Source organism: Limulus polyphemus, unplaced genomic scaffold (assembly GCF_000517525.1).
Source record: "Limulus polyphemus unplaced genomic scaffold, Limulus_polyphemus-2.1.2 Scaffold200, whole genome shotgun sequence".
Lineage (NCBI taxonomy): Eukaryota > Metazoa > Arthropoda > Merostomata > Xiphosura > Limulidae > Limulus > Limulus polyphemus.
Window position 1 is genome coordinate 1 of NW_013665810.1, and position 13,871 is coordinate 13,871.

Here is a 13,871-nt window from a genome sequence, read left to right on the forward strand (position 1 = left end):
TGTAGACTATACATATATATATATATATATATATACACACACACACACACATTACTAGTATACATTATGACCAATTTTGATCTAAGGTTCTTCGTCAGGCAGAAATGTTATAGTGACTCCTGATAAAAGACTTAAGATTAAAGATAGTTGCAAAGCATACGTATTAGTGAGAGCTTAAAGAACATTAGAATAGCAAACACTGAAAAATGTTTGTCAGTAGCCTATGAAGAGCTCTATATAAAAACATGAAAACATTACATTCCAATATTAGTTCTAAAATATGTGTGTACTCACCAAGTTTTGTGCAGGGTTTGACCAGTAAAGCTTTGGGGCAAGCCAATCCACAGACAAGCTTACTGCATTAGTTACATTGATGGGCTGAAGTGAGGACTGGTGAGGTGAAATACTGTATGTGAACAACTGACTGTTGTTGGTGGTTAAAAATACACGTTCTTTATACCAACTGATGCCTAGTTTCAAAAGGAAAAACAGACAAAAACATTAAATGTGAATTTTATTATGTGTTGTAAAACATAATGCCAGCTCATCCATACAATGACATGCTAATAAATGTTCAAAAAACATCAACACATCAGGTTAGTTCATCTTTACAATGTATCACCATAACATAAATATATATATATACATTATCTCCTTTTATCAGTTACAGTGTGTAAATTTTACATGTGTTTGGTGCCAAATTCTCCTAAAAATCATGTCAATCTGCTCTGAGGGTATACAAAAAATTAATGGAAATTACAGGCTAGTGCCACGATAAACAGCAGACCTCGGCCAATGTTAGTTATTAGTTATGTGGGGGGCCTATACAGATTTAAGTGCCATATACATCTTGCTTACATGTATAACAATCAGCAACTTATGCATGTTGTTTTCCACCCTATCTATATTTTGATCTGCAAATATGTATTATATATATATATATATAATTGATATTATTATTATTACTTGCCTTATACTACATCTAAACATAAACACCATTTGTAGCAATTAAACAATGCAAGTATCCTAATGCCAATAAGACAGTCTAGATATAAGTCTTTAGCAATACTTATCAAGACTTGAAAGTTAGAGATTTAAGGTTTTTTTCAATCATACTATGTTTAGTATGACTGTTACAGTAAAGTGATAATGTTGCTGGGTATTTGCATTTGAAGAGAAAAGATTAACAAAAATTAGCATGCTTAAAATTCTTTAGGGAGTGAATTTTAGCAACCAAAATTTTTTTCTAGCACCTAAAAATTCTGATAATTGTGAAGGGTGGCACTTAAAAAAAAAGAGAATTATTTTTATACAGTTAAATGAAAAACAGCTAGTAACATTAGCATATCTTCTAGGTAAAGATGTTATGAAAGCAAGAGAGCAAGACTTTTGTAAAAAGTGATTCATTCCAAGCTGACATCTTTAAAAGTATTAAACCCATAGTAACACACTACCAGTTGTTGTGGGTTGAATATTATTAAGCACATCCTATTAGTTTAATCTGCTCTTTGAATTAACAACTCCTTCTTTACTTACTTTAGATAAGAAAGACTCAAAAACACCACTGCTTTTTACAAATGATGTGCATTAATTACAAAAGTAAAAGCCATTAAAAACATTGCTATTACATAACAGTTGACTTATTTTAAAGTCCAGAAATTTAATTACTGAAAACACCAAAATCTTCTACTAACTTGGTCCATGTTAACTGTAAAACAAGTACTGTCATTAATGTCAATTAACTTTGAAGTTTATTATGACATACATTTGGCAAAAGTTTCAAAATACTCAATTATTTTTTAACAAAATACAAAGATTAAGTTTTTCTTTAGAACTAATTTCTTGTGAGAACATTTACTAAGCCTACCTGTCACAATGGAACCTTTAAGATGGATTTTATGAATTAAAGGTTGTACATCATCACCCATGATGTTAGATTTTAGTAGCCCTTCTTTGGCACTCCACAAGATATATGGTGAAAACCCCTCGGGTTCTGTGAAAGAATCCACATCAGACTGGTTGCTATAATACATTCTCATTAACAATAACAATCAGATTAATTAAAAGCCACTACTATCAACAGGACATTAAGTAACTAATAGTATTTTGTTTTCCTGACACTGCACACACGGTGTAACTGCAGCAGCCACATATACATACATGATTATGCACAGTACATTAGACAAATCCTCTTACAACAAGCTGCACGAGTTTTAGGCTGAATTATAGCTGAATGTCACCAGAGAATATTATCTGCCTGTGGTGAGCTGTTGACAGGAAAAAGTTCAAATGAGGTTGTTAAAATTCACATTAAAAACTAAGTTACCGTTATAAAATAAAGAACTTTCAGGTTCAGTACTATTAACTTGTTTGATTGTTGTGGCACTTAACTACTTGTCGACCACTCTTTGCACTTAAATCATTAAAATTCTGAAGCACCTAACTATAGGACAAAATTAGTTTCTAACTATACAAGATATCTTTATTTTTCACAAGCACAATACAAATTACTATCATCACTGTCTATCATGTGTCCTTTGGTTAAGAGTTCTACAAAAGTTCTAACTTATAAAAATAAGGTAAATAAACTTGTAATTGAGAAACATAAGTTGTACTTATCTTTACAAATATATATATTTTTTTCAACACAGGCAAAGTTGAGTCAATTTTCTGTAAAAGACATATATTTAATCTGTTGACTAAATTACCTTGTTCTTATTTTACCACCCCCCCCCCCCCCCGTAGGTGGGTCAGCAGTAAGTCTGAGGGTTTAGAGCTTTTATAATGTTCTATAAAATGTTTATTATCTTTCTCAGGTACAACAAGCATCCTTGAATAGATACGAGGTGAATAATGAAATATCTTGTAATTTCTTTTCAACTTAAACACTTCCTTTTGCAAATGTTTGATTTAGGTTTAATACAAAAAGTGTTGCACCATTTTGTGGTACAAATTCAATTCTAAAACTAAGTAATTCAAACTTTCAATCAATCATCCTCAGACTTTTCATTTAATTCTCCTGATTTCATTGAAACTCTGCACGGATGTTGTCAGTTTAGTAGATATTTTCCTAACTTGCACACTAAAGTTAGATTCTAGGGCCTGCAGCGAATTAAACTGAAACTGCACTGAAGTTACCTCTCATTAAAAATTAATTTTTTTACTTTTAATTGATTAATTAAAAAACTTGTCATTCTTAATAAGTCTTGTAATTACTGTGCTCACATTTTCTTTTAGTTTCATATTGCACATAAGATATCATTACCCATGACTAGGCCCCCCAGTGGCACAGAGGTATGTTTGCAGACTTACAATGCTAGAAACATTGTGCAACTTTGTACTTAACTATTAACAAACAAATCCATGACTGGCTGAGGAAAACATTTTCGAATGTGCTTATTCCCTGGGACTAGTGAAATTCAAAATGTACTTGTCCCCTTCCTACTTTTGCTTGTCCCATTGAAGTCAACAAATGCAAAGCTATTTTTACAAACTGTTAATTTAATTTGGCTTCAAACAAAGTCTCATAATGTATACAAATGTGGTAATATTCCCTCAACATAGAGCTGATGAAGAACTTAGTATGGAGCCTGAAACATCACCAACAAATCAGAAACTGAAAACAGGTTTAATGGTCTGTTACTGTAGTTAGTTACTTTGGTCTGTTACTTTGATTTCTTAAGTATGTACTAGAGACAAGTATTTAACTAAACTACTTATTCAAACCATCAATTAACAGCAAAATTGCAAGAAAATACTTCAAAGAAAGAATTATATATTTGATTTATAAGTTACTTGACTTATGAAAGAAGTATCTCTAGCTGCATTTCATTACTTGCTTTTTATTATAGAAGTAAAACTTACCCTGTTTCATCGTTTTGCCTCTGAACTCTGTTGACCAAGGACCAGCTCCACCACGACTGTATGCTCGAACCTTAACAGAATAGACTGTAGCAGGTAGTAAGCCATCCACGACAAACATAAGTGTAGTTATGTTTTTTATTACAATGCTTCTGCCTGAAGTGAGCTCCTTAATGATTATTTCATATAACCAGTTTTGCCATGCTCCTTTGCCTGAAATATAAAATAATTCTGTATAATTAAACTTCTTAGAGACTCTGTTAATTTTTTATAACCAGTCTTTTTCAAGGAACTTTGTATAAACAGTCTTAACAATTGTTTTGCCAGCAAAAAATACAGTTGTAAACAGCTTTTTGTAAAAGATTTCTTGCTCAATAATTAAAGTTAGCTTTATATGTGCAGTTTGTGTGTGTATATATGTATATACACATACATACGTGCACTTTGCCTATACCAAGTGCCAAGTTGAACATAAAACTTTGAAACACTTGTTTTACAATGTAATTACATTTAAAATGCAATAATATTTGCAAAGTTCTTGAGCCACATGATTAAGGATTGTTGCAGGATCCAATTTACTATTTATACTGGACTTAGCACACACTATTTTATCACAGGTGAATTCTAGTATTTCCTAATTGAAGGTTACATAATCTCCCAAAGATACAGTTAATATAAGCAACATTTTCCTTAACATCACTATAACTTATAAAAAATAAAATACAAGAAATTCCAAAGTTGGGTCAAAATAACCTTTCAATTAGTTTCATGAAATAACAAAATGTAATAAATCAATCAAATTATGTAATAATCAAGTTATAAAATTTGTAGTAAATCAACTTTACCAAAATATAAATGTATCAGAATCATTTTCACATCAACAGTATTCCCATACCTCCTTCTCTGCATGATTAAATAACTTTATATAACCAGTTTTGCCAAGTTCTGTCCTCACAAGATAACTTTTATATCATAGCAATTAATATTAGATATCTTTTAAGTCAAAAGAAGCTCCAGGAGTGGGATTTGAGCTCAGGACTGGAGACGAACAAGGTCAAAGTTCTAACCACTGAGCTACCCAGGAGTGCAAGAGATATCCATCAATGTTCACTTATAAAGCTTCCCACCTTGGGTACAATGACCATACCAAGTTATAATAGGTACAAAGACCAAATCATTTTTATTTGTATATATAACTTTGCTGTTTTTATCCACAAAATGAGTTAACTCAAAGTTCTTACATCATAAAGATTAGACATCTTTAATATATTCAATCTTGTTCTACCAGGCTTGCTTTTATCCCATTATCAGTTACTTTTTTCATCAGTGTTGTAAGTGTGGTATCTTTAGGTGAAACCAATTTTCCTTAGAGCAATGGCATAAGTCTGCTGAATAATAGCAGATTGAACAAGATACTAGATACAAAGTAATTCTGAGTTATCTGATTTGAATGAGTTTATGAAAGAGACTGAACACAAGGTAGAAAACACAGTGAAAACAAATATTTATTTAAATTCAAAAACGAATAACATATGTGGGTACTGGATGAAGAACAGTACCTTTACTAGATAACTAACTCTCTAAACTTTTCTAAAAACCTATTATGTTGTTTAATAAGAATTAGTTCATTTTACAGGATAAACTTTAGAAGAGTATTATTATTTATAGAAAGAAGTTAAACTTCACTTGTTGTACTGAGGGTTTAAGCTTGAGAGAGAGAGAGATGCTAACTTAGAGATCACAGTATTATATACCAAAATCTAAGATACTATGTCTTCAGGTACAGCATATTCTTCCATCTGAAAAAGAAAACTGTAAGAGCAAGCAGCAACTCTCAGAAAATTGGTCTGAAAGTTAACACCAACAAGACAAAGTTGATGAAGATTAATGCAACATCACAGACACAGCTACAAGTAAATTGGCAAGAAGTAGAAGTCATAAGTCAGTTTACATACCTGAGAAACATAGTTGAGAAGCAGGGAGGAATAGATGTTGATGTAGATATTTGGATCAACACAGCTAGATATGCATTTGTTCAACTAAAACCATTGTGAAGATCTCAAGATTTTTCTCAAGACCAAGCTGTGGCTCTTCAATAACATTGTTAAAATCCACATTATTCTATGGATCAGACTGCATGAAAACAACCAAATAAACTGCCAGAAAGCTACTTTAGATGCTTTAGGATAACTCTTATAGTACAATGGTCCACAAAGACCTTAAAGAAGTGAAAAGAAGGACAGGAAGACATCGTGATGGAGATCACTAAAAAAAAGATGGATGTAGATATGCCATGTGCTAAGGAAAGAACAGAACAGCATAACAAAAGAGGCTCAGTTCTGGAATCTTGAGGGGAAAAGAAGAAAAGGAAGTCCAAAAAACAACATGGATAAGGTCAATCAAAACGAAATTGATATCCAAGGAAAAGCTGACCTTGGAACAGGCCAAAGACAGAGTATGCTGGCAAAACCTTTTGAAGGCCTTATGCATCACTTGGTGAAAAGAGGATTAAGTGAATTAAATAAGTACTATTCTTAGGACATGTGCACCACCTATATCACTGTTGATCACTCCCATTGAAACATAAGGGAGGTTATAACCTTAAGGCACTACCACTAGGGGGCAGTGTTGTTGACATCCTTTCCCAATGTGCAGTATTACAGCCATACCTTCATGGACAGACCAGGTGTTAAATTAAGAAAATGACGAAGGTAACTAGAACAAAACCAAGTTAATGACTTTTTTGATCACATGATATGTGAATACTGCACATACCATAATAACAGAAAAAATGTAAAATAATACTATATCAAAATACGGAGGTAGAAAATGCATAGTATGGTTATATACCACATAAGGTTTCTGTATCTATAAGAATAGGTAATTTTAAAAACTGGACTTTTCAACGCTTTTATCTACAAAATTAGATAACTCTATATTTCCAGTGTATCAAATCAAATATAATGTTCTATAGTATGATGTTGTGAAGTACATCAATTTACAATAAAAGGCAACCTTGTATATCCAGTCTTTCTAATTCCACTTGCATATATTTGCTAGATAAGCAACATATGTTTGTATCTCAGAATGTCATTCCAGTACTCGTTATTTATAGCTACTTACAGATGTTGTACAAACAATACTTTGCTGGAATATTTTTCTTAAAAGTTTAAAACTTATTGTTAAAGGACAGCATGCATACAATAGCATTAAAGAATACTGCCTTAAAAACTTTGCTGTTGATTTTACTTTATTTAATAAAGCATTTATTCAAACAAACATTGAGTTAAATGGAAAAATAGGTATTCACTTGGAAGGTTTGAGATAAAGATTTTAGAAATCAATATTTCACAACTATTTGAAACAAAACTTATGTATTACGATATTTAAAAATGTGTTATATATAAATAACATAACTTATCAATACCTCCTAAAAGTCTTGGCTTTCCCCATGAAATGTTTGCCTGTTTCTCATGAAAAATAGCCTGTACTCCTTCTACTGGGTTGACTGGAACTATTCAAGCATGAAAAACATTTACTTTACAAAAACTTTATCAATGAAAAATACTAATAGTGAAAAAGACAGTTAAAATACAATAAACAATTAATAAGTCAATATCTAACTTTTGCTTCACACACAGACAAAGTATCCAATAGTGTACTCTAATTTTACTATGACCTTGACTTGGAGCTATTATAACTAAAACTGTGTGGAATTGTTTCCAGACAATATTAAAATATGTTAAATAATTTCTTCTTTTAAAACACCAATTTCTACACCTCATGTGAGAAAAATAGGAAGAAAAGTATGACTGCTATGTTATCCAAGCAAATGTCTGTGACATATAAGTTTAAAAACAACTGTTAATACAACATTATAAAGACTGTATTTTACCTTTCTTTTATTACATATGTGAGTTATACATCTAATGTTCTATCAGCTGGATTACTTACTTCGAATTATTTATGGAATTCAGTTTGGTTAATATCCAATAGTCCTCCATTTTTAAATATAAAAAACCAAGTTTATTTCGAGACTGGTGTTCTTCCTTTTTTGCATATCTTAATTATCATATGTCAAGCATTTAAACTGGCAAGAATTATATAACTGAATCCTAATAGCACTCATGTTTCAATAAATCAATAACCATAAGGTCAAAACATTTTAGTTTTTTCTTAACGGTATTAACTAAACTTAGATTTCTTATTATATACCTTGTAATTTACTGAAAGGGTAAATGATGTAAATAATCCTGTGCTACTGATTATAAATCTATATAAACATTCTGTGTACATAAAACAAAAAGGAACATCATGAAATAAATTAGCTGAGCTACAGTTAATAAAAGTAGTAAAGCTCAATGAAGTAAATATGCTGTACTAGAGAAGAAAAAGGTGCTGGGTTCCAGGTCAGTGATTTACTGAGTTTGGTGAAAGAAATGTGCTGAGCTAAAAGAAAATAGAAGTGCCAAACTACAGAAGAGAGATATATACTAAGCACCATGAAAAAACTTCTTGTTGCATAATATGTTTCTTCTTTAGCTCAGTACATCTACTTCCTGGAAGTCAGAAGAATTCTTCCCATTTCAACACAGTGCTCATTTCATCTACTATTATACTTCTCTTTATAGCATAATGCATCTGTTTTTTTTTAGCCTAGCACATATTTTTTACAGAGCTTAGAACATCACTCTTTTGGAGCTTAAAACATCACTCTTTTGGAGCTTAAAACATCACTATTATTATAGCAAATTAAGTAGTAATATTGCTTTTTTAGTTCAGCACATCATTTTTATTAAGTAAGAACCTTGTTTTTTTAGTTTAACAGATCATTTTTATGAAGTAAGAACATTGCTTTTTTTAGTTCAGCACATCTTTTCTATAGCACTCTCTCATAAAAATGATGTGTTAAACTAAAAAAACAAGGTTCTGAATTACAAAACAGAGAGGTGTTGACCTATTAAATAAATAGAGGAACAGAAAAGTACTTAGCTAAAAGAAAAGAGTACTGAGCTATAAAACAAAGAAGTGTTCAGTTAATGAACAAATGTATGGAGCTAAAGTAAAGATATACTGAGGGACAGAAGGGAAATGAACCAAGATAAAGGTAAAAATGTAATGAGATCCATACGGCATTGATAGATTTTTTTCATAATTAAGCTAACAATAGCTTAATATACATATTAAGTTGGATTGTAGAAGGAAAACAATTTTTCAAGAAAATCTGTCCTTTAGCCTTTACTTATGACCTGAAGTAAACATATAGTGATGTTACTTTGAAACTGTGCTTTGTTTCTTCAGTTTTAAAAACCTATATTAGGCTATTTGAATAAACAGCATTAGTTCATGATGATACTATGACACATATTACATCTCCAACAGTTGTAAAAAGATCACAAAGTGTATAATCAGTACATTTATTACAAAACACAAGAAAAACGGCAAATTACTGTAAGCTCAGATGTTGACCCAAAACCAATAGGTCATATGTACTATGTTAGGGAAGACATGTTACAATCTGTTTTGCTTTTTTCGATGGACAATAGAATTCTGGGGTAGATCACCGATAATTAACGATCCCTATTATGTAAAACAATAATAAAGAGAGTAGTATGAAAAATGACATTTCTTTATGATGAAAGCAGAATGTCTTAGATTAACATCAGTAATTTTCTCTCTCAATAGAATTTTATTTTTGGAACAACTAAGAATAAATTAGTTGTCGCATACCTGGCCAAGGCTGAATGTCAGAATGTAGTATGGTAAGTGAAATAAATGGTGTTTCATCTGCATCAAATGTGTACTTATTATGATAGTACTTCTTCTCTTCTCTATGATATTCTTCACACAATACGGCTGATCCTGTGGTCCAATAAAAGAGTTTGTTATACAGAGCAATGCTCTTAACTTGCTGAAACTTAGGCTGCTGGAGGTTATTTCTGATGTGCTGTTGTTCAGAGCCCTCAAGAGACATGGAAATAACAGTGTTTTGATCTGGAAAAGGTACCAAAAGACGATAGTTCTTATGGTCTAAGGTTAAAGTAGTTAGTGTTGAGTTCTTCAATATTTGATCACAGTCTTTTTCATTTACAGATTGTGTGGCTATCTTGTCAAGGCCAATTCTGTAAAGTCCTCCTTCTGAATCACTCGTCCAAATCCAGTATAAATACCTGTTAACAAAAGGTTCCTTTACTAAAAGTTGTTTTAATACTTTGGTTTCTACCTCAGATGAAGTATTTTAAAAGTTCTTTTATAAACAAGTTACTATAACTATTTCAATAATATTTTAAAGTAATAAATACATTAATACAGGCTATTCTTAAAATTTTATTATAAGAAAATAATAGTTATAAAGTTAGCCGAGATTTCCCTAGTTGTTATATGAACCTGACATAAAATAACAAAGAAATTAGTTACAGAGTTTATTCATAAATATGCATTAACTATTCTGAGTGATAAAATATATCACAAACATATGTATTAGATTACTCATATCCTGACATTCAAAATAAAAGAACAGGTGAACTTCTAAATACCCACTGAAAAATTACAAAACAAATGCAATGTTGTATTTACCCTCCATTTATTTTTACAAATAGACCAACTTAAGTATGGAAGATATATATATATATATATATTATCTTCTTAAATTTAAAGTATAAAAGTACGCTCAATACTATTATTATTTTACTTAATATGAAATGGAACAGTGCAAATCTCATCTGATACTGTACATGTAAACAAAAGCTTGGTGAGGGTCAATGACCGGAACATAATATTGTAAAATTGTACCTTACTATTTCTAGACAACAAAATGTTGATTTATAAAAAATATTATGATATACATATATACTTAAACCCAACAAAACATGTGAAGCTGAACTAAAACAATATGTATATACACACATATACACCTAACTCATTTAATTATTCAAAATAATGAATCTTATTTCAACATTTTACTGTTTATTAATTCAGATTAAGTTAAGAAAACTTCATAGTAATCAATACTAAAAAACATAAAGTGACTATTAGACCAGGAATTGAACCCAAGAATTCTAGCTTATAGGACTGATTTCCTGTTATTTAAGTTAGCTGGAAATTATACTCAAACACACTCCACTTCTGCTATCATAATTCTTCCTTCTCATAAAATGGTTTCCAAAGAGTAATACATAAAATTACAATTATTATGCCAAAAATAAGAAGTTCACATTCCAATTTTTAAAACACATTTTCAATTAAGAGTTTAGTTCATAGAATGGCTTGGTTAAGAACAGTTGTGTGCTGTAACATGATCATAATTTAAAATGCACAAAATTAGCTATTTCAAAATGTTTATGAAATGGAGTGTTTCAATGCTTGTATAATAAGAATCCACATTGTAAATTGTATAAAGATCAAACATTATGCATATTATAGTTTAAAATGTCCAATAAAAAAAAACTATATGAGAAAAGAATGGTATAAAAATTAAACATATCACTAACTGAAATAGTCAGTTGTCTAACAGTTTAATAATTGTGTCAACTGTACAAAGTATTAAAGTGCAAAAAAAAATGTACACAGATAGCATACACTGTGCATTTCAAATGCTTTAAAGTCTAACTAATTACAGAGAGCAAGAATCAGCTCATTATCAGTAATATTATTAATAATATAGCTTGTTCAAAACAGATAATTAAAAAACCCAATATAACACAAAAACAAGCAGCTTAGCACTTGATGGCATAAACGTTTGACTCAGTTGTTTTAAAGTCAGAATTCAAAGAACTCAGTATAAACATTCAGTCCAACACAAATTAAGGTCAGTCATAAATTAATAATATCATTACTGCTACAAATAAAATACCCTCAATTAAAGACAATGTTTTGGGTCTTAGATTTGTAAATGTACCTTGTACTCACCCATTATAAGGATCAACATGCACACAGGTTGCTCTTGTCTTGAAACCAAACACCACAACTTTACACAAACCCCCATACAAATCACATCTGCTAATCTGAAAAAAGTGTGTTTGAACTTCTTCAAAATAACCTCATAGTATGTTGAAAAACAATGAAGTTTATGGTTTAACCAAGAAAAAAAATCTGATTTAAGAAGCACCTTGATGTATTTTTTTAACTTTTTGTGAGCAGTTGTTATTATATTTATTAAATTAATTGATACAACACCAACAGATTATTGTATTTTTAAATACTCAAAATAACTTAACAAAATAAGCGGATAGATAAAATTCATAGAAATATTTAAGACACTGATGGCATAAATGTTTGACTCAGTTGTTTTAAAGTCAGAATTCAAAGAACTCAGTATAAACATTCAGTCCAACACAAAGTAAGGTCAGTCAGAAATGTTTAAAAGACTGGGACTAAATTGACTTTACATTTTCTTAGGTGCTGCCTGCTTTACGAAAAAGTCTTCTAATAGACTATGGTCAAGAATCAGTTATAACAAAGTACATTAGGTTACAGGAGATACAAAAGTATATGGGTTAAAAACTTCCAATAAAAATCATTCTTAAAAGTATGTGCAATTTTCCATTACATTCGGTGTATCCTTGTAAATATAAAGGATTTAAAAACTTGACTATATTATTCATGGTACATGCTATTTTATCAGTTATTACAGTCTGGTTCTTCACCTTATTTTCCTCTACCATATAAACCAAATCATTCAGCCAGTCAACAGAAAGGCTAGAAGGAAGAGTGCTTCTTCGATTAGTGATGGTCTTCAGTTCCCTTCCATCTGAAGAGATTTTCCGGATGTTTCCGGAACTATCAGAAAATATAATGAAATCCTGGTCAACATGAAGACCAACACCTATAATAAACAAAAATAAAAATTAGAGATTAAAGTTAGGGAAAAAGCTGTATATCGTGTTAATAAGTTATGGACATCATTCTACTTGGATTAAATATAATGAGCTTGAAATATCAATGCATGAACAAAATAACTTATCAACTATAAGTACTATAATTCCTGAAACAAAAATTCACAGAAAGGATCGGAGATTATAATTTCAAATTTTTAAAGAACTGCTTTGTTTAATTCTTGTTAGATAACCAGTTTCAGTTAAACTGTTTAGAGCTTCAAACATTGCAACAAGAATGGCTATAATGACTTCATGTACATCTTCACTACAATTCAAAAAATGAAACTAAGTAATTTATCAGAAATTTTAAGTGTATAAAATTTAGCACGTTATAGAATTAGTTATGTTCATCAATAAACTTAATTTCTTTAATTGTCACATAGTTATAAATAATTATTTGCTCTTATATAGAGTATTTATTATTAATAAAACATTTGTAATAACTCCTTCACTCAAACAAAAAGAGCTATGGATGATCTTGGTACATGTTATTATAGGTATGAGTTTGAATTCTACTTGAATCAAGAACAAACATTTTATTTTATAAGGAAATGTACTTTATAGTTTGAAGGCTATTTTGAAATAAATGATCACAATGGCCGGAGTTTGAGGTTTTGCATACCTCTTTCATTAAGTGATACAATTTTTGGTAATTTTAAGTATCATCTCTAACAATTTTACAATTTGCCAACAGTTATTTACTTATTTTGACAGTTATTAAAAAAGATATCAAGTATTATATGAATTACACACAGAGATTGGTTCATTACAAGTGTCAAAATATACCTCTGGTTCACTCAGAAATATGATTGCATTTAACTTTGTAGGTGAAATGTTTTACAATGTACAAAACTCTGTTGATTCAGATGAATATCAAAATGGTCAAAAAGTATTCCATAAATAATAGAACAAACATTTATTTTCATGAAGCATTCACATACTCTATTTTGCATTTATGTTATACGAGTTTTGGTGTTTCTGAGGAAAAGTAAAATTTCAGGACTGATGTTGTTACTAAATTACTGAAATACTCCGTCAAATGTTTAGATCAGTTTGCTATAAAAATAATGGAACACATACCGAGTTATTTTGATATTCAGAAGAAATTACTCTCATTACTATTATTTTACAGAA

The 13,871-nt window shown here is 30.3% G+C and overlaps 1 protein-coding gene across 1 annotated transcript in view; it reads right to left on the reverse strand.

Moving 5' to 3' along the window:
- Window positions 1–294: 294 nt before the first annotated feature.
- The window catches only part of LOC106478323 (proto-oncogene tyrosine-protein kinase ROS-like), a gene marked incomplete at its 3' end in the record, with an annotated part of 84,570 nt that continues 70,993 nt past the window's right edge, over window positions 295–13,871 (reverse strand). The window contains exons 11-17 of the mRNA XM_022381927.1: window positions 12,507–12,685; window positions 11,770–11,864; window positions 9,592–10,031; window positions 7,289–7,375; window positions 3,865–4,074; window positions 1,868–1,993; window positions 295–470 (exon numbers count right to left, since the gene is read on the reverse strand). Coding sequence (XP_022237635.1) covers window positions 295–470; window positions 1,868–1,993; window positions 3,865–4,074; window positions 7,289–7,375; window positions 9,592–10,031; window positions 11,770–11,864; window positions 12,507–12,685 — 1,313 coding nt within the window. The remainder of the gene's footprint in view (window positions 471–1,867; window positions 1,994–3,864; window positions 4,075–7,288; window positions 7,376–9,591; window positions 10,032–11,769; window positions 11,865–12,506; window positions 12,686–13,871) is intronic.